We start from the raw sequence: 23,790 nt of genomic DNA on the forward strand, positions 1-23,790 counted from the left end.
TATTGTTTTATTGTATAGGTCGTAAAAGCTAGTCTTTTTGTTGCTGGACTTTACTGTTACATTGTGGTACTCAAGTAAATAAGCATGTGATTTCGAGGGTCAACACTGTTTCTGTGTAAAATATTGGTTAACATTGAAAATCATGTGCGGCAAATGAAACGATCACAAATTTTTAAATATAATAATTTATTATTCTTCATACATGATTCATATCAGTCATTGTGACAACACGGTGTGCCTTACAGTTTGAAAATAAATCCGCTCTGTCATGATATGTTCCCGATGCTGGCTCATTCGATCTGTCGGTGAATACTGAATACAAAGCGGAGTTCTGTCGCAAGCTCGGCAATGCTTCGCAAAGACATGTAATCTGGTGTCGGAGGAAAACAAACGGCGGCCATCTTGTATCGGATGCAGGGGAAGCTACGCAGCTACGTCCGCACTATGCCATAGTGAACCATCAAACTGTGCAATAGTCGAGGCCGGCTACTCATTGACCGTTACTCAGCTACAGATAAAAATGACACCGTCATAGCGCGGGAACATTCATGCATCGAGTTGTCCAACACAAATCATGTCGCAATATAATCAAGTAGCTGGGCAATTCATATACTTTCCACATATAAATAACAAAAGTCAATACTTCTCTATTAAATATAAAATAATATCTATGCCTACGCAATAATAAGTGATCTAAAATGTTATAAAGAAAATATTTGGTTAATCGCTCTGTTCGGTGACACTGCGCACCGCCAAGCGACGGCGGCAGCACACACCGAGCGACACCACCCTCACCAATACTCAATACTGAATCTATACCGCACAACAATAAACTCAATTGCACTAACACAGTAAAGTCATCCGAAACACCTTCTACATAATAACTAATCGTTAAAAAATATACAACACTTTTACCAACGCTATTCATGCTCTGTCACATTATACATTAACAATTATATAACTGTAATAAATAATCATGTCAAAACAAGTTCAGACAAACAGGGCAATGTAACATGTCAAATCATAAAGAATCAATTCAGAAACAGTGAGTTTATTAATGAAAACTTTATCAACAAACTTGTAAATAGTAATACATAAAGCCCGGCCGCCTTCGGAATTACATAAGAACGTTTGACAACAAGCGGGCGGCCGCGCGGCGAACGCTGTAAACGCAAACATATCGGTGACTAGACATAACAATACATAAACGATGTCTGCTGCTAAGCTAAAGAAAATAATACTTAGAGAAAGATGAACACTAAAGCTAACAATAGGTAAGTCCATCGTTTAAGTACACGAAGAGTGATCTACGCTAGAAGCTAGACGTTATACGATTACAATCTAGTAAACAATAAATGCAAGGCCGTGGTCCTGCGGACGCGCACGCGCTCCCTCACAGCGGGCGCATGCGCGACCTCTCAGCGGACGCCGAGAGCTATGCGAAACAATTATTCTACTATGTTAATATTGCAAATTAATTCCACTACCTCAACGGAACGTCCGTACAGTTAGTTAACCTACTAAGTTATTTGAAGGATAATGTATCAACTATATCTACGCCTAAATAAGTAAAAATACTCGCCGGGGCCGAGGGCCCCGCTACGTGGAACGGTCCGACTAGCCTACGTCAGTGAGACGCTACGGAAATACAAACGACTACGTCATCGAGCGGTCGAAGCGATCTCATCACGGGAAGCTGCCAATATCACATCCAATCAACGTAAATAATAATAAATCGTAACATTTTCAATAAAATCTCTTGTAAATTTTGTCTCTTATAAATAGATCCACCGGTCGACTCCCGTGAGCAACGTCTTGAGCAACACACGAGCGGTTTCAGCAGTACTAGTGCGCGTGACACTTGTCGGAATCGACCGGCTCTGGACAAGAAATGGACGCGTGTGGCGACGCCACGGACACCACAGGACGGCAGAATGCGCCGAGCCCGGCGCTGGACCGCGCTCAACGAAACTCGAAACACTACCAGTACAACTAGAACAAGATGGACGAAAGTATTCGGCGGAGGGCCACAACAACACAACGAACGTATCCACTATAGAACAGATTACATAGTCTTTTGCGCACACAATGGATGGACGACGACGAATATATTTTTTTTCGATTTTTTTCATTTGGACGTACTGAACATTCGTATCGATCGGAGGATTCTATACGTGCGAATCGACTCGAACGTTATATATAATTATATGTATATCATAAAAAATAACGTTGCACGGTTTCATCGCGTATCCGGCTCAATACACACACAAACATACGAGTAATATTATCATAACAATAAATCTGCCTTTGACGTGGAATATACCGTCATCTGCGACACCATAACAACGGCGATAAATTCATTTGCGTAACAAAATACACTGATGCTATTACAAAAATACTCGATAAACATCGATCTGATGACGTGCAGACAGACAGCGAGCGAGTGACCTGATGTCGAAACATACGAGGGCGCGAGGAGCGGGAACAGGGAGTGGGGAGTGGGGGGACACGCACGAGCGACGGGCTCCACGAGAGCCGCCAGAGAGAAGCCTACGGGTAACTAAGGATGGGCGGTACAGCGTCCCGCAACATCTGCCGACTCCCTCCCACACATCAGTCAACTTTAATACACAACACCAACCGTTTCCGGGCGGGCGGCGGCGCGGCGCGGCGCGGGCGCGCTGCACAGTTTGACGGTTCACTCGTGGCTCCGGGCGGACGCCCCGCCTCCGCGCCGCGTCGCCGCCCCCCGGCCGCAAAACCGATACCACTAATTAAATTTAAATTTTATAAAACGTACAAATAACGGGGTCCGCGGGACCCGCCACTATAAAAATTCAAGGGCGACGGTCGGCCGGCGCCAGCGCCGCGCGGCGGCGGTGCGGCTGTGCGGCGATGCGTCGGTCGCGCGGCGGCATTAGTCTATAAATTCGTTACGGAGCGCGGCCGCTAGCGGCGGAGGCGCGCGGGCGCAGTCGCGCGGGCCGGCGCCGGCTGCAGCAGCGCGCGCAGGGCCGCCGCCGCCGCCTTCAGCGCCGACACGAGCCGCTAGAAGTCCCGTCCGCGCGCTCGTGCGCCGCCGCTGGGCTTGGGCACGCGCCGCGTGCGCATCTCGCGGTCCACCTGCACCAATCATATACGTGTTGTTATTGTATTCTTACATACTAGAAATAATCGTAACGAATAGATTCGATATAGATAATGATCTAATTGATTATTATACCTCGAGTTCCTCGAGGCGCTGCGTGAGCGCCAGTTTCTGTTGCACGGCGAGCCGTAGCAGCTGGTTGAGGGTCTTTTTCTCTTCCTCGGCGCTGGTGAGCGACTGCGTCAGCTCATCCACCTGCGTCACGTACTCTTCGCAGCGCGCCGCGAACATCGCACGCAAACCTACACACACAAATCCATGTATACACTTCACGCCTCATTGGTATTTTTGTAGATAAAACTGAGTTCACCGCGTTTTGACAATCATAGTGACCATATGGTAGCTTTGCAATGATGCAGTCAACTCACTGGAGAATGTAGCGGCGTCCTCCTTGAGCAGCCGCAGCTCGTTCCTGAGCTTGAGCATGGTCTCCGTGACGATGGTCTTCTCCGTCTCGTACTTGGACTTGAGGTTGGCGAGCGCCACCTCGGCGGTGTTCTTGTTCGACTTGAGCACAGTGCGCAGTGTTGCGATCTGTTCGCGTTTTGTCGATAAGAGTGACTTTAGCTTGATCACTTGTTCTTGAAGTTCCGCGAGTTCGGCACCGCGCTCCTCCGTCTCCATTACTGTTAACAAACGATTATCATATCGATTAATGTTGTACACTTTACACAAACAATATCGTCTTTTATGATTGGCTATACACTTTTCATTTATATTCAATTTACAGGTACTTAAAATATCGATACTTTGTGACGCCACAGTTGACATGCCACCAAAATATTTCTTTCTTAAATATCGACAGTTTATGAAGTACATACAAGCAATGACATTTTAAATTCTACAATATAGTAGGGTGGGAGAAACATTCATGTTCAATTTAAACTTAGAAAATCGATACAGGATAGGAGATGGAAAGCAGGAAAGATGGAGAAAATACGACGGATATTTACAGCTTCTTAGCATCCTTTCCAACTTGCCTAATAGCGTGACGGTGCGTAATTGGTCAGAGCAATACAAACAAAAATAATCTACCATTTTATCGATAATCTACTACAATTTTATCTAAAGGAATTTTAATTTCAATATTGAACAAAGAAACATTTAAATAAATAGTAATATCGACATTTAACTACACCGAGCTTTTGACAATAGTGTTGTATCTTACGTGATTCTTGATATATCGATAATATCACATGATGTACTGCAACATCAGCACACAGGTCATCAAACTTGACTTCAACATGTCTCTCAGGTTAGGGAATGCTAATTTCTTCTCTTTTTTTTGAGATGATTCGAGACATTGTTTAGTACAATTTCTTTGCAATAAATTGTCTTTCCAAAATAAATGTAAATTCGGAGCAATCGTCACGTCTTTGCTTGTGAATAAAATCGATCTTCTCGGAGAGGACAAACACGGAATGTGAGGTTTTAGGAAAGGATGTTCTTTTCTATATCTTTTAGGACTATAAACTTTCGAGGAATTGACTAGAGTTTCATTTGTAATCCTTAAATTATGAGGAGCGTTAACGCCTTGAGTATTTGAAGTTATTGACGACATATTTTCAAAATAATCTGTAATCTCCTTAACCGTACGTCCAGCACATATATTTTTTTCCAAATCATTTGTATTGATAGTTTCCTCACGGCGTGAGTTTAACTGTCTTATCAAAGAATTTAATTTTCTTCGCGTATCGGCCATTTTTAATTTAGCATTCGTTTGCTCTTTCGTTTTCTTTATCGAGCTATAATTTGTGGCCATCCAAGGTTCTGAGAACAGTGTAAATTCATATTACTGTAAGTTTTATAAACAATAAGTATATATTTATTTGGTGTATGGTAGTCGTGATCGTGTGGTGTGTGGGTGTGTGTGTACGCACCGGGCTGGTGTCGGTGCCGCGAGTCGAGCGCGGTGTCGAGCGCGGCGCGCAGGTGCGTGAGCTGGTCGAGCAGCGCGTCCGCCGAGCGCGCCACCTGCCGCGCGCCGCGCAGGCCCTCCAGCTCGCCCGCCGCCAGCGCCAGCGCCGCCGCCTCCGCCGACCCGGCCTCGCCGCCTGATGATGGGAACGTATTAACTATCGACACGCAAACTGACTCATCAAGTAAGCATTATGTGTAATAAAATGTAATAAAATGCTTTACACACACACAGTTTAGCATCCAATAGCATTAACTTGCAACTATTTGCACACCACGACAAATTTTTCCTGTAATCATTTAACCGTTGAGTTACACCCATATCTCTAGTAACTATTGCACGTTACTTACTGTCGTTCTGCCCGGCGTGTTCAAGCAGCAGCCGCTCCGGCTGCGTGCCGTTGACCGCGCAGACATGGTGGTAGATCTGCGCGAGTGTCTCGGCCGCCGACAACAGCGCCGGCGCCGCGGTCGATAGTGCGCGACCAGCCCCTGAAATCACACACAAAATGTTCAATATCGATAAAATTAAGCAACGCCTCTAAGCAGCAATTTTAATTGTAATGGTATAGCCGTGGTACTTATAACCGTTAGACTACCAAGTTCTCTCAAATTTGTGCTAGAATTTTCAGATGTCTTTATACTAGCGGCGGTATTTCAATAATTGTATACACGTGCGACACGCCGCGAATACTGTTAACTTCATAAACTTTGCGGAAGTCAGTTTGCCGCGACTAAGATTATGGTAAAAATCGCTTTTGGAAGGTAACTTATGCAGGTTATATTGCTAATCTAAACCCTATGTCATAGGTATGCAACTTATGGTGCCGTGTGGTTGATTACCCGAGGCGAGCGTGCGCAGCAGGTCGGCCTCGGCGTGCAGCTCCGCGCAGCGCACCTCTGCCTCGGCGACGCGGTCGGCGAGGTCGACGAGCGCCTGCCTCTGCAGCGCGGCGGGCGCGTCGCCGGGCTGCGCGGCGGCCTGCAGCTCGCCCAGCGTGGCCGCCAGCGCGCCCAGCTCGCCGCCCGACACGCGCCACCACGTCAGCCACTTGCTCGCGCGCGCCGACACGCCGCTCTCGTTCTTCTCGTCCTCCTGCACGAATTAACACGTTAACTATATTATACACAATAACCTAGACTATAATACATTTCATTAATAAATACCGAATTAACGATGTCGATCAATTTGATACATATTATCTTGGCAAAGAAAAAACAAGAAACTCAATTACTTACTTAGATTTTTTAATACATTTTAAACGAATGAGTCTAGACTGCAGATCCAAGGTTATCACAGAATTGTAGTTAGCAATTCAATGTCGACATAGTATCTCACCAGCGGTCCGCAATCGCCGTGCAGGTTGTGCAGCGCGGAGACCCGAGAGAGGGCGCGAGTGACGCCGGTGCGCAGCATGGTGGCCGCCGCGCTCTCGCTCTCCGCCGTGGTCTGGGCGCTGCGCACTGATGCTGACAGCTGACTCTGCATAGAAATAATACACCATTTAGCTAAAATGATATAATTTTGAAGTCATACGAAATCTAACAAAGAATAATTAAATCATACGACTGAATAATAACTGAAGACGGAAAAAACATAAACGAATTAATCCTCTGTTTGAAATAGATTAAAACGGAATCATTTTGTCCAATTTGATAAACTTAACAAATGGCACCAACCAACAAAAATATTAAACTGAACTTTATCTCAATTACAACAAAACACAATATCGGTATACTTACGATCTCGTTGTGTGCTTGTTCGAGTTGCTTTTCGAGGCGAGATATCTCGTGCAGGTGCACTTCGGAGAAAAGGTCGGCGTGGTGGTCACCCATCGCGGTGGCGAGCTCCGCGGACGTCGAGCCGCCTGGCTCGCCCTCGTCCTCCGTACCGTCGTCTGGCATACCTAGAGAAAATAATGAGGTAATGTATCAAGTTTATGCTTGTATGTTACATTAGAGGCAGAGGTTTAACTAATGGACTGCTAATAATTACATCCAATGATATTTCTCGATATTGTCATTGATTAGATATTAACTAAGTGAATACATTAACAATCTTAAATGTTTTGCTTAATCTGTAGGTATATCAAATTTTGGATACTTTTTAACTGAAAACATATAGACACTACTAGTTTCTCGATATAAGTGAACAATGAACACACAAGACTCTTTCTTTTCTTCATAAAAACTTACAATATACGTAGTAAATACCTCGTATACTGTATGCCAGATTGGTAATGTTGTAAGCAGCTTCTCTGCTGAGATGCGCGTCTAATTCCTTCTTGGCGGCGAACTTGGCTTCCCTCTCGGCTTGCAGCGCTTCCAGCGCTTCGGCCAGCTGTCGCTCGGCGATGCGGCGCAGCGCTGCCATCTCCTCAGCCGCTGCACGCGCGTTCTCCGCCTCCTCGCGCAGTTGACGCACTTCATGTTTGAGACCTTCGAATTCCACCTGGAAAAGTAGATTAAAACATTGTAACGATACAATTACTTAAATTATATAGATTCAGGCCAATAATGCTGTCCAGTTTTTTTCAAATCATCGATGGTAGTTGTCGCCACTGACCTGCGAGGACCGCAGCGCGGAGACCTGCTTCTGCAGCGATATGTTCTCGTCCTCGAGGTCGCCGATGTCGACGAGTAGCCGCTGTTCCCTCTGGCGCGCCTCCCGCAGCTCGGCGCGCAGCGCGGCGCGCTCCGACTCGCGCGTGGCCTTGTCCGCGCCCAGCTCCGAGCTCTCTGCCAGGAGACGGTCGCGTTCGCTCACCACGCGGTCTAGCTCGTGACGTAACTGTACACAAATAATTCAACTTTAATGCTACGTATTAAAGATACGAATAAAGTACGCTGGCAGCATACATTGAGTTATGACTATTGACACTAGGCATATGTATTTCATATAATTCACCAATCAGTTTGCTTGTGTTCAATTAGTGTTTAATAAGCATCTTTTTCATATTGGTATTTTGTTTAACCATTCGAAGATCATTGTACCTATTAATACCACTATACTACCTAGAAGAGTGTTGGCTATAATCTATAATGTAATTATTGTCTTGATGAAAACATTGTAGGACGTAAGAATAGATTTTTATATATTTTTTAATCTTTTAACGATAATAAAAAATTCTAAATACATTTTAATGTATAACTTGTTTTCTTACTTCATTCACGTGACCGAAAATAAAAAGATAATTCCTCTTTCATTATCAATGAACTAAACATATTTCGAACAAGAAACAAAATAAAAAAATGCAGTATACTTCCTAAACAATGATAAAAGACACATTATCGCGTGTGAAACATAAGACTCGCCCATGTATTAAATGTTATGTGTCCAAACGAAGCCGTCTGAAACCCGCCCCTATTTCATTTAGGTGTACACAAAAACCACTTTGTTGATTAGTTGTTTGTATTAGCGTCTGGGAGCGGTCACTCATAAATTCAGTTTGCCGTGAGCCAAACAGGCGTGGGCCAGTGGGACATGCCACGTTAACTTTCAACTTATACTGATTCTAACTTATTTAGCGCCGTGTTTCATACAATCAAATTGTATCGTTGGGGAAAAGGTCTTCTAATTAGGTATCACTAAGGAAATTATTCGTCTAATTCGATATTTGAAGTTCAAAACTAGCAAAGTATGAGAGTAATTACGTGTTTGATTCTGGTTTGAATTTTCGAAACATATCTATTTTATTTTAAGGTCCCATATACTACTATTCTCCTAAACTATGCAAACATACACGCAAACGTTTATAAACCTATATCATGTTAAAAACATAGTTGTTTATAAGAAGTACGTAAAGTTAAAAACTGCAAATGGTATTAAATAAAATTTAGCACACATTTAAAACAAATCTTTGTAACTATGTACGCTAATATTTTATCCAAAAATAGACGGACTTTACTTGGGGACAGGACTCTAGTCTTCCCTATAGTAACTTGAATGATAGATAACCATCCTTTAATGTTTATTCGTCGCACCACCACCGTAATCTACGGAGCTACGACTCCCAGGAGTATTTTTGAAACCAGGCCACTTTGAACGACACTTGGGAATTTGTTCATTCACGGCGTAAGTTTGATCAATGGCTCATAAAGAATGAATATTGTTTGAAAACTTATAGGAAATTGTAAAACTGAAAGTAATTAGCAGACTCCGTTTTATCTTATATATATTGAAAGTAGAAAACTTCATTAATACATATTATCTAATATTATGTTCTAATCAGCTACAAAAATCTACTCCGAACTAATTAAAGCTTACCTCGCTAAAATCCATGACCACAGTGAACTCCGCTAATAAAGATGACAAATGTTACGGTTTTAATTATAATGCCTGAACTTGAAATAATTTTACACAAAAGTAATGTACGCTCCAGAAAATTAATAAACATTCAAACGACGTTCGACATAGATATTGATTTAAGCGGTATCTATTAATATAAATATATAATGTAAAGGCATATATACATTGACTTCGAATGCTTTATCTCAAACATTATTCAATACCGTATAAAAATAAAACATAAATCCTCAATGTTAACAAAATAAATATATTCAAACGATATTGACTAAATTAATAACATCAATAAATTTTAAATCGTCAGGTCATTCGCGGCATGAAAATCATTACGCGGTTATCTCGCATCGCCGTTCGCGGCCGTCGATGCATCCAATAAAAAAAATTAACAGCGCGCAAATCACTACTAATTATTCAATGCTGCGTCGAACCAGCCAGTGTGAATAATCCTTAACGATAGTGATAACCGAGATGACCTGAATATACGCTACGGATGAACATACCCTTAGTTCTGACTAAGACATTGTCATTATTTAAACTTTACACTCATATCCTGCGTAATACCGTCTCGGAGGAAGGTATCGGTTGCATTGTTTGATGAAACGTGACGCGGAAGGAGTTCCAGACGTGAGAATACAATACGCGAGACTACATATTGTTTTATACTTATGTGATGTGATAATGTCAATTATTATTCATTGGGTTTATTATTGTTATTAACAATTGAGCGGTTGCTATGTGATTGTGGTTTGGGTGTATTGCACACGTAAATTCGGAATAGATAACTAAATTATTTCGGTTACAAATTCTCTAATTAAACTTTTAAATTGTGATGTTGACTACTGAACAGCACACGCGCGGAGCTCTACAGGATCCCGTGTCATAAAATGTAAGTATATATGTATAGTGTACATAAAATGTGTTAGTAACAGGGCTTCATATGATGACTATCCATTCCTGGTGTCCCGATTTACGGAAGGTTCAAGACATGAGAACAAAGCTATTTTTGTCGTCGGCTTAGCCATACCCGCCGAGCCAAGACGGCAATTGAATCACAATAGAATGATAAGTGAACAAAAACGCACCAGTCGACTCATTGAAATTTTCGCAAAGTTGGTAAGAACTTGCGATAAAAACTACAATAAATCTATAAACGACACTTAAATGTCATATTAGTTTGTCTGGCAAGCTTCCAGCGGCTGAACAAGTGTCAACAATGCTCCATTATTTGTGTAAACACTCTGTGACATGAAATACGAGCCGCCCCCGTCGGACCCTCTGTGTACTCTGTACACTGCCAGAATAAATTGTTTGCAAAAAATATATATTAAACGGAATACCTCTCCGTCTTCATTCATTTTGATGTATCCACGCCGTGTAACGCACTAAAACATTATTTACACAAGTTCCACTTGGCACACGCACTGAACATCGCGCATGATATGAGACACACTAATGCACGGCGCGCTTGTGCATTTCCCAAAAACCTAAACACCATTGAGTAATGCGTGAATATGTGAATCAAGGCCGGCGATATAAAAAAGTATTTCTGGATCAGTGTTATGGATTCCCGACGGCTGCGCTTACGCCATTCGCGGCATTACATCACGGACTATAGACGCGTTTTTGGTCTGTATCGTCTAGAACGAGCTGTAGCGTTGATTACATGCGATTAATCACGGCTAGCGGTAATACGCGATTTGTTTTATCACTAACATGTACTTTTCATGAGAGAAAAATGTGTGGTGAAGAGGGGCGTCTCGCGCGCACTGCTCCGAGGGACCGCCGATGATTCACATCAATTGCTCCCGTTTCATTAAACGGGGCGTAGGCATTAGCCGTCACACATGCGTCTCGGGAAACTGGATGCTTAATAACATAATGAGCGCACCGGATGACGCTTCAAACGGCTTAATCGGATTTTAAGCAATGGACGTTTGTCGCCTCGGCGCCGAGGAGCGCACGAGTCACCCACTGTTACTTTCGGGGCCTACGTCATACTCCATTAATGTACATACGTTATCGTTGGAAGCGCTTTAATTGTCTTTAATCGCTCGCCAATTAGAACACACAAAATCCTTATGTAACGATCCTTATTTGCCAGTTTAAAAGGATCTTCGGTACTCGTCATTTAATTGCGTTCATACCGCATTTACATTAATTGAAACGTGTTCCGTTGTTGGGTAGTGGCATCAATTCCCACATCGAGAATATTATTATAATGATTAATAAGTACTTCTTTCTGGTCATGGGATATGGACGCTGTGGGATTGAAAATCCATTAGAATTGCAAATCCACTACATACCTACTTTTTCTTATAATCTCTTATCTATTCGATACACCGCATAGATACAATAATAGCCGAAGGTCGCCAAATGGTTAACCTGATAGTGAACAGTGAAATCGTGTATAAATTGCTGGTGGTGGGATATATTTTATAACCGCCCGGATAGCGACTACCATACACAAGGTGTTGAAACTCGCTACAATGGCTCACGAAGTTCTGGGATCAGCCTATGTATTCCAACAGGCCGGCATAATAGGGGACCGGCCTATGCTTGATTTTGTATATTATTCTATATGTAATGGTTAATAATACGAAAAAGAAGCACCCCTGCGAAAACTACATAAAAATTGGTTAAAAAATGAGCGAGTAATTGATATTTAAAATATTGTAATGTGCAGAAGTGGGCGCGATGTGGGGATATCGCTTCATCTCTTTCTTTCGCACGCGTCGTAATTCCCGATGACGTCACATGAGGGTATTTCGTCTCTTTTCTGTTTCTTGTTAATTACCCCTTCCACCGAAATTCAAATGCTTAAAACTTGCTGATTTCTTACAGGAATTTAATAATTCCTTTTGTGTTATTATTTATATTTTGTGAATATTTGATAATAGTAAACAACAAAAATGAGTCCGGTACCCTATTGTTGCGACTGTCGAGGGGTAATCATCTCTCGTCAGTAAACATTCTATTGTACCCCACTCCACTTACCGTCAGGTGTAGCGGGGTCACTTCGACGTGCACGTATAATTTTTTTAATGGAAATAAATATGGAATTAGTAGAGTTACTTTATATTTCTCTATAAAACAGTTGTACCACCTAGAGAGTCCATTCATGCTGGGAGAAAACAATACCATACGTATACACCAAAAATTATCTCTGTGTGCTGGTTCGTAATTGGCTTAATGATTTTTTTTATGCCTGTTCTTATAAATGTAAGCCCCCTAAAAATAAATATATATGTAAGTACACTTAACAAACACGTTACAAGATTTTTTATTTCATATTCAGAATAAACACAATCACAAAGGCGAGAATGCCAACCACCAGTATGCATATTAAACACCTTTTCCCAAACGTCATTAGCCGTCGTACCGTCATTATACGTTAACCACTTCGGACGTCTACAACGACCGAGCGAGGCTGCGAAACCCTGGCCCTGACCATTAACATCACATTAATAATTCGGCATCTCATCAGTAATAGCGAACTTTCGCCGTCGACGCGAACTACGGCTATGATTATTCATAATGTCATTGTTACGTAAGCACCTACGAATTTGGCGCGCCGTGCATGTTTTAATATGCAAATAGATGCACATATTTTTCTTAATGCACTTCCCTGGCTTCCGTGATTTATAATTGTTATAGAACGTGTACGCCGGCGTTACGGAAAGTCGTCTTAATTTTATTTTTTATGCTCTGTCGGTTCAGTGTAACTGTTTAAAATATTTATGTTTGAAAAATAGTTGGAAACAACGATGAAGTGTGTAGGTGTTAAGTTCCTTATAAAAATAATTTATGCATTATCATGCCTCCGTCCTTATTCCCCCACACATTATTAAATTTGTACATGTCTGTTAGTTTCTACTAACTTTGATAAGATTTTATTGCAAATCAACTAGCGCAGTGCACGCAATCGTGATTATACGTTCAATCCCCATACCTGTTGCAATGACATGATGTGAATGATGTGTCATCGGCCAAATATAAAGCATTCATACGTACGAATTTATCCTTAGTCGGTATTTCCTCAACAGATAATTGACAAAATAACAAGAATAATTCCATTCTTGTGTCAAGCCGGGAACGTTTAAAGGATTTAGACTCAAATACATAATTGAAACAATTAAAATTTACCAGCGGAATTAGACTCACCGCCGCCGACAACCATCGAGCGGCGAATTAATAAAACGAGTCGTAAAACTATTTGGATTAAAATGCATTTCGCTACGGAAAATCGGATTAAGCGTTTTAAATGAATATAAAAATTAAATCATATCAAAACGGCTTCAACATCCATCGCTGCAAACCACTTAAAAACCGCACGCTAAGTGACCTAATTAAAAATATGCTTACAACGTTTTTGCTCGTGATGAATAGCTTGTATAAAATTATTGTACAAGTATTTTAAATTATTTGATGTATTTCGTAATTCGGATGAAATAAAATTATTCTTTTTCGGCTCGCCGAGCAACATGCGCTTGATTCATGTTGGAGAAGGAAATTTTATGTTTCATCAATTTGAATACACATGGGATATTTGGGGTATCACGCAAAAATAAACATAATGTTCTCAGGGCAAAAATGTGATGGAGACCTACCTATGACCATGTCTAGCAAATACTCTAAACCTGTAAAATTGTTGTTTATCAAAAATCTTACAATGTTTTCAAGAATGATCCATGACTTTGTAAATTAATTATGGAAAATAAATATTTTTATACACATATTATGGTAAACTTAAAACTTACTAATATAGTATATTATACCATGTAAATAATTTTATAATTAACATAATATTTTATATGTAGAATGTATCAAAATCTTAGAGCCCATAAATTTGGATGACATGATAAAATTTCCAAATGATTAGTTCTCAATAATAATATAAATAAATTCACTACAACTAACAGATTAATGAAATAATGTATACTAACCTGCTTGGTCTCGCTCTCCAGCTCCAGTATCTGGAGTGTAAGCGAGCTCTCCATCGCCGCTGACTCGTTGAGCAGTGCATTTTCTTGTTCTATACCACTTCTTGTCGTTACTTTTTGTGTTGTGTCCAATTTCATAAGTGCCTGTTGATATAAAACATCCATATCATCTCTGTGTATTTTTGAATGCATGGTAATTGATATGTAAATTGTCAAGAGAAAGGCTGTGTTAATTTTTTTTAGACAAACATTCAGTTAGTTTTCTCTCTGACAAGAAAAAATTATGCCTATTTTAATGACTTGGTAAGAAAATCCCATTTGCATTATGTTGATTTTATTTTTAATAATAATTTGTAAGTTACATGCCTTCATAAGAAATATAGGCTTTTTATATTATTCATAAACATGGATTTTTCCAAGCATTTATATGTTCAGAGAATAATAGATCACTATCAAAGATAGATTAAAACATGTTTATAGATAAGAAAAGTTAACATATCCTCATAACTATGATTCATACATTCTACATTAGCAATATTATTAAAAAAGTAAGAATTAGAAACAAGTTTTCATCATTCTTCCAGTTACAAGAAATAAGTTAAAAAATGTTACAAATTGTAAAGCACAACATGACTAATCAAATACATAACAAGAGCGATGAAAGGTTTTTTACTGCTATAAAATGAGGATATTTGTGTCCAAAGCATAACAAAAAAGTTTCTCTCATGACAATGACCCTATGTTCTCAGTATCTGAGACAGTTTAGTAATAATTTACAGACTACACCGACAAATATTTCCAAGTATAAGACATCATCATATCAGCCTATATCTTTGTCCACGGCTGGACATAGGCCTCCTCCTCTATTTTGCCATTTTACCCATATACATATCGGTAAAATGATGCAAAATAAAACACATAGTCCTTTAATTTTTAGTAAATGAGTGAGTTGAAAGAAGCTCCTGTATTAAAATAGCAAATGAAATATAATTAAAACATACAAAATGAATAAAACACTTTATTATGTATGTGAATAAAAAGAGAAAGTAGGATTGTGGTGGATGATTTAAATTTTTAGCTTCATTGTTATAAACAGATGATTTGAATTACTAATGAGTGTTAATAAGATATGGATTGGATTTTTATAGCCAGTTTAAGTTAAATAATCTTGAGGTAATAAATCCCATTGTTTGATTATACGCCATAAACATAAACAATGATTGTTGCACTCTGATAAGGAAAAGCTTAGGTGTAAAACATCTGAAACAGTGTTAGAGAGGCTGAGACGCATTAATGTGATACAGCACTTAATTAATTCTTACTAAAACTCTATGTAGGTTATACTAATCAACAATATTTTCCACTTGAGGCTTTTGAAAGTAGCTCACAGCTTGTGTGCGAAATTGTAATAGAGATGATTTAAAATTTCCGTTTCGGAACATTCTTATGTACCCATTAATGCATGAAGAGTGAAAATAATGAGAGAGAATGTAGGCCACTAACCTCTTGTGTGATGTCGAGTTCGTGTTTCGTGTTCTCGTACAGACTCTCCAGCTCGTCGCATCGCTGCTGCAGGGCGCTCTTCTCCTCGAGCAGAACCAGGCCGAGCTGCGCCGATTGGATCTTCTCGCTGCTTGCCTGGTCGAGCTCGCGGCCAAGCCTCTCGATCTCGGCCTTCAGCTCCGCGACCGAAAGCTCGCTTTGAGCCGTGGCTGCCATCGTGTGACAGTTAGACGGCGTGATACTTAAACTTCATAAACAAAGTAAATAATCTCAGAAAAACAACTATATAAAACGTGTAAAATCAATTGTTTCTACATTCTCCAAAGGTAAAACGTCTTGACAGCTCATTTTAGGGTTACCGGGTGGCGAGCGCGATTTAATATTTTTGACGTAAAAAAATATTCTATAAATCTACCTGTATGTTTCGTTTATTGGCAATGTTTTAAGTTTTACTAACATACTTTTTATTTATAAATAAAATATCAAAGTAATTTGAAATTAAACCACTATTCACCTACTTTACAAAATACTTTTTTATATTCCGCTCATACGAAATTTTATTTTGGAATAGTGGAAATATTTGTGTTGGCAACAAAATATTAGGCGGTGGCGCGAACATCCAATTAGGCCTTTTTCACACGAGAGTTCTTAGTCGAAATTCCTATGTTTCCGAGGTTCTCCTACATATTTAAACTTAAAAAGTAAGCAAGGTGAACACATTTTACCAGTGTAGGAGGTAATCTCTGGAACTACTGATCCGATTTTGAAAATTCTTTCACTAATAGGAAGCTACATTACTCCTGCGTGCCATAGGCTTATAACACGGGAATATAAAAAGCGTGACTTTTACCACGGAAAAACGTTTCCACGCGGGCGGAGCCGCGGTCAAAAGCTAGTGTTATATTAAATTTCAAAGTGCGTCAAATCATTTTTATTTTTATTTAGTCTGTGAGAATCACCTTTAGGATAAATATTTTCAACCCTCAATGGTTGGTTCGCACTGTTGCGTTACAAACTGATGTCCTCAATAAAGCCAAAGGTATACTTATTTTTTACACGCACACACTCTCAATTGAGTCACACTAACATATTTATCTTCTGTTTACATGCTTATAAAAAACTATGGGTAAAAGCATATAATTTAAAAAATTAAGGAAGAAACGAAGAACCGATAATAAGAAAATTACCAATTTTTTACAAACATGTTCAAAAAAAGACATAGGTAATTATTTTTTTTTAGACTTCAATCTCTATAAATATAAGTATTTTAGAATACAAATTTCCTGAATTCTGCTAAGGGGGAAATAAAATAAATAGTAAGATGATTTGTTTTATATTTTATAATCAAACACCAATTGACTATAATATACAAATGTTACAAAAACCACAATAAGAATGTTATTTTTAATCAATGAAAACAATTTGATTTTTTTTACAGAATAGGATGAGCATACATACGCGTTTAAAGTCATAATTTACTTGTTTATATACTTTTGCAATTTCCACTTCAATAGATCAGCCTAAAATTATTTGCCTGTGTGGTGTAAATATAAATTCAAGTTGCAGGAATTATAGATTTTTATAATTATAATGAATGTGAGTATGAATTCATAAATAATAATATGAAACTTAATAATCTAGTTTTAAGATATGTTATTGTTTACATAGAAATTAGCACATTATAATATTTAACGGTTTGTAGCTAGTAGCTACAGACAATATTCCGTTTTTTTACATGTCGTAAACTGTTGAACTTTTCGTTTGATATAACCTAATGGACACTCCACTACATATATTTTTTAACCAATTATAACTGTTACATGGTTAATTGTTATTTTATTACACGTATTTACACTCACCCCGAGACAATTTCAAATAACAATATTATTTTACATAGGTTGAGTCATAAATAACTTCCGATGCAGTGAAGTAAAACCTAGGCTCATATTATCGCACCTAATATCGAATGGACGCACGTTTGTGCTTTTACATATAGATATTTGTTCAGTGGTAAAATTAATCAAATGAAAGCGGATCGTTATTCAAATCAACTAAAATTTCTTCTAGTCAAAGTCAACCATGTTTCACAAAGAATTTATAAGCTGCCAATAAGATGAAGAAAGTCATATTTAATGATGGTAAACTATTAAGTACAACGTAAATTTTTTTTATCATTCAAGTAAAATAAACAATTGATAAAAAAAATGGAAATAATTTGTGACTCAACCTTATATTAGCACCAGACTGTGTTATAAAGAGTATAATGTCATAAGAATTAATAAAAAACGTCTAATTCCAGTTTAATCTAAACAATTTTAATTGACCTTAATTTCCACTCTTAAAGTTTGTCAAAAATGAGGTCTGTAAATTTTCGAACTGTACAAACTTCAAGACCTACAGAGAAATGACAAACTTACACAATTCTTATTCATATCAAATTCTACAATGTTATTGCTGTAAACTTCATACATATTACGGAATGTCGGCTTTTAGAAAATATAGTAATTTACATTTCATTATAATACATTTATAATAATATAAACAATATGGTGATATACAATTAATAGTGCAAATTGAATTTTCCTGCAGTCACAATTAAATCCAATATTTTGTACTAACGGTGTAAATAATGAAAATTGGCACCAAGATGGTGGGAAAATAAGAGACGAGCCTATACCAGAAAACGATTATATTTTGAATACTAATTTTGATATTAGCAATAGTCAAGTGTGTAGGTAGTCAAAATGCAACCTTATTTTTAATAAAAAAAGCATGTTAATGCTTATTTATGTATTCTTAGTAGCGACTCATCTCTGTTAGTTTGAACACGAAATAAATTATGAGATTATTAATTGAGCAAAAAAAAAAAATCCACATTACTCTGAGCAACACAAATCACTAACAATAAGTACTTATTTAAGAAATAATTTTATTGCTTTATATAAACGTAATGCAGAGATTGCGACATAATGTTTATTAGTATAACTTATAATTATATAGAGATCGGATTATAAACTGACCATAAAGCATTAGTATCATATAAAGTATTACGAGGAGTGCCTCGTTGTCATAGTTGTATGGTGAGCGTGGTACAAAACCGGTCTAAGGTCTCGGGTTTGAATCCCGGGTCGGGTAAAGTGATATTGGGTTTTTCTGCTCAATATCAGCTTGGAGTGACATATGCCAGATATGGCAATAGGGTCAACCCCTGTCAGATTTTAGGACAGAACTCATTTTATTTTATTTTAAGTTCGTATACTAGGATATTGGGAATATTGACTTTTTACTGGAGAGCCACAGTGATACCAATCAAATGTCGGCAAATCAAAATGTAGTAGTGTTTACATTTGCGTCGAATTACTGCGCAAACGCAAAGTGGTATATTAAATTTTTCTGTCAGTTGTATATTGTCCGGCTTTATATAGCTTTCTGGAATGATAAATACAAAAATAATACACAACACTTAAATAATATTAGACAATGTTAGATAAATAGATATAGATATATGGAATATCGAATAAATGCAAATCCGATCTCTATACTCCACGTCTGTTGCTATTACTATGTTAATTAAAAAAATATATTGATTTAGGTGAATCGAGTTAAATTAGTGAAAACATTTTATTAAATATGCTTACGTCTAAAAAAATATTTTAACGAAATTAATATGTGACTAAACTATCCACTTGTACTGTTAGTAATCGATAATAATCTAAATGTATTAAGTAAATACAACCTATCATTAGATAGGTTTAACTTATATACAACCGAGTTGTGATCTCGAAAATTCTATTTCATGATCTAGAAAAGACATGATTTCCGAAGGCTTTATATTTATTGTAATTAACATTTTAACCAATAACTAATAAATTGCCCAAATAAAAAAATGTCTCACCTAATATATGGCTACACCGAATACAAAACCGCTTTTTTGTGGCAACACTCGTGCAGTATATTCCAGTTCCGACATAGACCTCGTTCTATACGATCTGTAATGTACGGAGAAAGCTAAAAATCACGCCCATCAAAGTACAATCTTCACAAAAAAGTAACTCCAGTTACTTTCAATAATATTAAAATGAATAAAATTAATTGAAGGTTCAGTTATCTTTTCTAGATCACACAAACAACATCTATCTTCAACTATCCGTAGGAAACACGAAAATATTCGTCACACTAATATCATCGAGGAAGACAAGAGTCCGCCGACACAATAATGTCGGTAGAACTTCGATTGTTAACCTAACAAATTACAATTTACAGTATAATCCGTTTATTATGACTCTGCCTATATTGACCAACCTCTTATTATGACGTAATTACACTACGAAGTTTGGTTTTCATATAAGATTCTTTATAAAAAAGTCGAATATAATGACTTCCCTTACAGTGACATGTCGCTTATTGTGACCCCTTTTAATAAATTATGTCCGGTTATAATGACCGACATGATTCTTTACGCCCTCGGTAATGTTCCTTGATTCCCGACGACGTTCGGCACGTGGCTCGTTTTTGTTTTGAATCTCAGTGAGTAATTGACATAGCGATGTCTTCTATACACAATAGTATTAGAGACTGTTTTTACAATAAAATAAAAACAAAAGCAGACAAAAATTACAGATTACTTACATTAAAAATACAACTTTTATGTACATACATAGGTATGTACTTATTACGTGCATTTTTATTTTATAAGTTACTATATTTCTCTATTAAAGTACTTAAATACATGCATACTATTTACATATTTTTTTTTTCACAAAACGCTTTGTATGACGTCCGCTTATTATGACGTGTTTGTCAATTCCCTTCGATGTCATTATAAACGGATTCGACTGTACCTACATACATAACGCCTGGTTTGAAGTACAGTCAAATTTTTTTTTCGTAGCATTAAGGATCTTACTGACTGACCAATTTCAAAAAACGATTATAATATGAATCTTTCATCGGATCTCGAGTATTAACAAATGTAAACATGTCAATTTATTTTTCTCTTATTGGTCTATTTTTGTGACCGGTCGAAAAAACGATTGCGTTCGTTTTTTAAAATCAACGGTTAAAGACTGGTTTATAAATTCTTGGATAATTTACAGGAATATATAATATTTCGCCCAAATCAAATTAGAAAAAATATTGACATCCTTTTAAAAATAATATGTAAGTTTCATTAGTGTTATAACAAATTCAAGATATAAGCTGTATGTTTCACAAAAAACGAATTGTAGCCAGAGGCGTAGCTACCGTAGGGCTAGGCAATGCAGTGCTCTGAGGCTCCCAAGGTCAGGGGGCCTCCTGACTGACCAGTGACCTTTTTTGTCATACCTACCAAAATGTTCAATCTTTGCTTTATAATTTGCTTCGCTCTGGGTCCTCGTATCGGCTGAGCGTTTTACGCACACAAAGTCTGGTGGGTGTTTTTTTAACATGGGCGTTTGATTATCTAACTTTGGTTCTGACTGTAGCTTCTCAAATATTAAAATTGTTACCGACTGTACTTCACATTGAATGTAAAATATATTGACAAGCATTTACTATTAGGAATTTTATCAAACCGGTGTTTTAACATTAAATTATTACAATAACTGATATGAATTTTATAATATTTAGTTAAAACTAAATGACTATAACAATTATCTAATCAAGCAATTATACTAAGAACCCAGCTTTCGATATTACTAATGTAAGTCTTTACTTCTCTTTTGCACTAATGTAATTTACAATAATATATTTGTATTTGAAAAAGCATATAATGATATAAATTGCCATAGATAATACTCTACCATAGACAATAATTCCTTCCTTCTTTGTTGTTTTTTGCTTGCCAATGAAACTATGGTTGATGGTAAGTTTTATAGTTCAAGCATAATATCAATCAAAGAACCTTACGTTCCTTGAAGTAGTGTAAGCAGAATTATGTCAGCCCGTCTTATTTAGTTGATTACGAAATGATACAGTATGCTTGATCAAAAATGGCCCGTTTGGAGTCAGGAATGATGCCTGCCCTCTATATCTGTCGTGCCAAGTTAGTTCCCAAAAAGTTTGGGTTAAGATATTTATATTCCTCGAATAGCGACCACCATACACAAGGTTTAAAATCTTAGTAGTAAGTGGGTTATGTTTCGGGATCAGCCAGAGTGTATCCTGTTTCAAACAAGCCGGCATAACTGTATCGACTGGCGGGAAATAATCTCTCATCAGTACACTCTATCTGGACTTTCCTTACCACCCGACGCAATGGCGCACAATACTGTTCCCGTATGAAAAAAAACATCTTTGTCGTCGCTCGTAACTAAATTCAAGTCATATAGATATCAAATCGAAAATATGAGACGTTATCTTTAGTCGACGTAATATTGAAAACTGGGCGTGTAAAATTGAAAACTAATAATTCAGAAATCTCTTACATTAAATAATATAAATAATTTATTGATTTACATTAGTTATTAACTAAAAGGCTACTAAAATGTTGATACATTTCACACTGTTTCGAATTACATAAAGTAATAGTACTTTATTATGACAGGAAAAATAAACGAAAATATCTTAGAAATATGTATCAAGTGATTATTAAAGGTGAAAAGTTATTAACTGTATTGAAGACTAGATGAATGAACAGAATAATAATATTGAAATTATGTTTCATTATTAAGCACCTAAAAATGAATGAAATCGTATGATACACCTATTTTGAGTTTATTATTTAAACAACCACGTATTAGTCTCACCCAAATATTAAATAGACGGTTCTATTCTTATTATAACCCGATTATGTTTAATCCTAATGATGTAGTATTATTTTCATATAACATTACGCTAAATAATGTTTTCTTCTTTTAAGAAAAATATTCCATTGCCTATGAACATTAGATATGATTTAACATAAATATGGATGTAAGTGTGAAATTAAATATAATTCATTAATATCGCATCAGTCATGAATAAGTTACATTATGGCACAACCGGATGATACTTCGTCGCGTGCGGGCGCGCTCGTCCGCGGCGCATGCGTAATGGACGCGTCCGTTACCTCCACGGGCACGTTAGGAGAATCCTTCCTTACCGACTGTTTGGACATATCCTGGGCTTTTTGCGGTGGAGGGAGTTTGGTCTCTAGTGGAGCTTGTATCTTCGGCTTCGAGTCTTGGTTGAGAGAGCCTGTGCTTGGCGTTCGGACTCTCGACTTCACCATGGACATGCGACGCTCCCGTGTGTTGATGATTGATGTCAGGAATGGTATTTGATTGCTGATGGCCATCATGAATGGTTTGTAGCCTAGGCTGTGGACGGATTTAAAAATGTTTTCTTCATATCAACGCTGATATAAAATTTCCGATGACTTCATGTTTTTAACTAAATCTTAAATATAAAGCAACCCATTATGATACTCAGGGTTACAAGCTTAGAGTGTAGTAAGTTCGGCATAGTATATTACCACTCGTCCTCGGTCCAGGCGCAGAGGTCCCGCAGCGCGCGCCGCAGCCGCCGCGCGGCGTCGAGGCTGACGTCGTTGGCGCGCGCCGCGTTGGTGATGCGCATCACCGCCAGCGCGTCCCGCAGCACCACCGCCACCACCAGCGCCCACTCCACGCAGCTCGCCTCCGTCATCAACTGCTGGAAGTATCTGCACAGTGCACGTGACACAACCATCATACCCATCTTTCGTTTTCATACAAGTATACTCCCATAATTACACCAAAGTCTAAGGGAAATAAAACTTAAGAAAGAATCTACTTATGAGGTAAAGCGATTAAGCATATAACTTTTATATAATAATTTGGCTTAATAATCGTAAAAAACAATCTTATAAACGTAGGTAGTGAATTGATGCTCAAAGATACCTCTAGTAAATAAGATGTCTGTTGACAGAGACTTGTTGGTACAGTAAACATTACAAGTATCAAACACAAATTAATAGTCGTGGGGGTGAGCTCGTGTATCTAGATATTAGATGGAAGTGTACAGAGATCGCATGG

General features: G+C 38.0%; 2 protein-coding genes across 6 annotated transcripts in view; both read right to left on the reverse strand.

Annotated features, from left to right (window-relative positions):
* Positions 1–167: 167 nt before the first annotated feature.
* On the reverse strand, positions 168–16,197 carry LOC115447341 (protein bicaudal D). Of its 4 annotated transcripts, XM_030174363.2 has the most exons (12): positions 15,815–16,194; positions 14,315–14,455; positions 7,632–7,856; positions 7,280–7,517; positions 6,809–6,972; positions 6,405–6,548; positions 5,909–6,161; positions 5,417–5,557; positions 5,029–5,202; positions 3,517–3,774; positions 3,224–3,390; positions 168–3,123 (listed from the first exon to the last, which is right to left on the reverse strand). In XM_030174363.2, the coding sequence occupies exons 1-12, from the start codon at positions 16,028–16,030 to the stop codon at positions 3,049–3,051; spliced, it is 2,196 nt and encodes a 731-aa protein (XP_030030223.1). In that variant the 5' UTR covers positions 16,031–16,194; the 3' UTR covers positions 168–3,048. The 4 variants fall into 4 exon arrangements, with proteins under 4 accessions (XP_030030223.1, XP_030030222.1, XP_037295114.1 ...); XM_030174362.2 differs by lacking the exons at positions 168–3,123; positions 3,224–3,390 and adding an exon at positions 4,317–4,918 and having other exon boundaries at positions 3,595–3,774; positions 15,815–16,197; XM_037439217.1 differs by lacking the exons at positions 168–3,123; positions 3,224–3,390; positions 14,315–14,455; positions 15,815–16,194 and adding exons at positions 4,317–4,918; positions 10,709–11,150 and having other exon boundaries at positions 3,595–3,774.
* A 1,371-nt stretch (positions 16,198–17,568) lies between these two features.
* LOC115447338 (guanine nucleotide exchange factor subunit Rich) overlaps positions 17,569–23,790 on the reverse strand; it is a 36,980-nt gene continuing 30,758 nt past the window's right edge. The window contains exons 25-27 of one of the 2 annotated variants that reach the window (XM_037439213.1): positions 23,250–23,438; positions 22,878–23,094; positions 17,569–19,803 (exon numbers count right to left, since the gene is read on the reverse strand). In XM_037439213.1, coding sequence (XP_037295110.1) covers positions 19,795–19,803; positions 22,878–23,094; positions 23,250–23,438 — 415 coding nt within the window. In that variant the 3' untranslated portion in view covers positions 17,569–19,794. Of the gene's footprint in view, positions 19,804–20,526; positions 23,095–23,249; positions 23,439–23,790 lie in introns of those variants that run through there. The other variant, XM_037439212.1, reaches the window with a different exon arrangement.

The sequence above is a fragment of the Manduca sexta genome, chromosome 16, assembly GCF_014839805.1.
Source record: "Manduca sexta isolate Smith_Timp_Sample1 chromosome 16, JHU_Msex_v1.0, whole genome shotgun sequence".
In the NCBI taxonomy this organism is placed as follows: domain Eukaryota; kingdom Metazoa; phylum Arthropoda; class Insecta; order Lepidoptera; family Sphingidae; genus Manduca; species Manduca sexta.

What these genes read in the sequence shown, in the direction of transcription:
- LOC115447341 (XM_030174362.2), bottom strand. Translation starts at nt 16,030, where the DNA reads ATGGCAGCCACGGCTCAAAGCGAGCTTTCGGTCGCGGAGCTGAAGGCC. An exon ending in CCGCGCTGCGGTCCTCGCAG is followed by an intron (nt 7,518 to 7,631) that starts GTCAGTGGCGAC and finishes CTACTTTTCCAG; the next exon opens with GTGGAATTCGAAGGTCTCAA. An exon ending in ACGGCGATTGCGGACCGCTG is followed by an intron (nt 6,162 to 6,404) that starts GTGAGATACTAT and finishes TAATTCGTGCAG; the next exon opens with GAGGACGAGAAGAACGAGAG.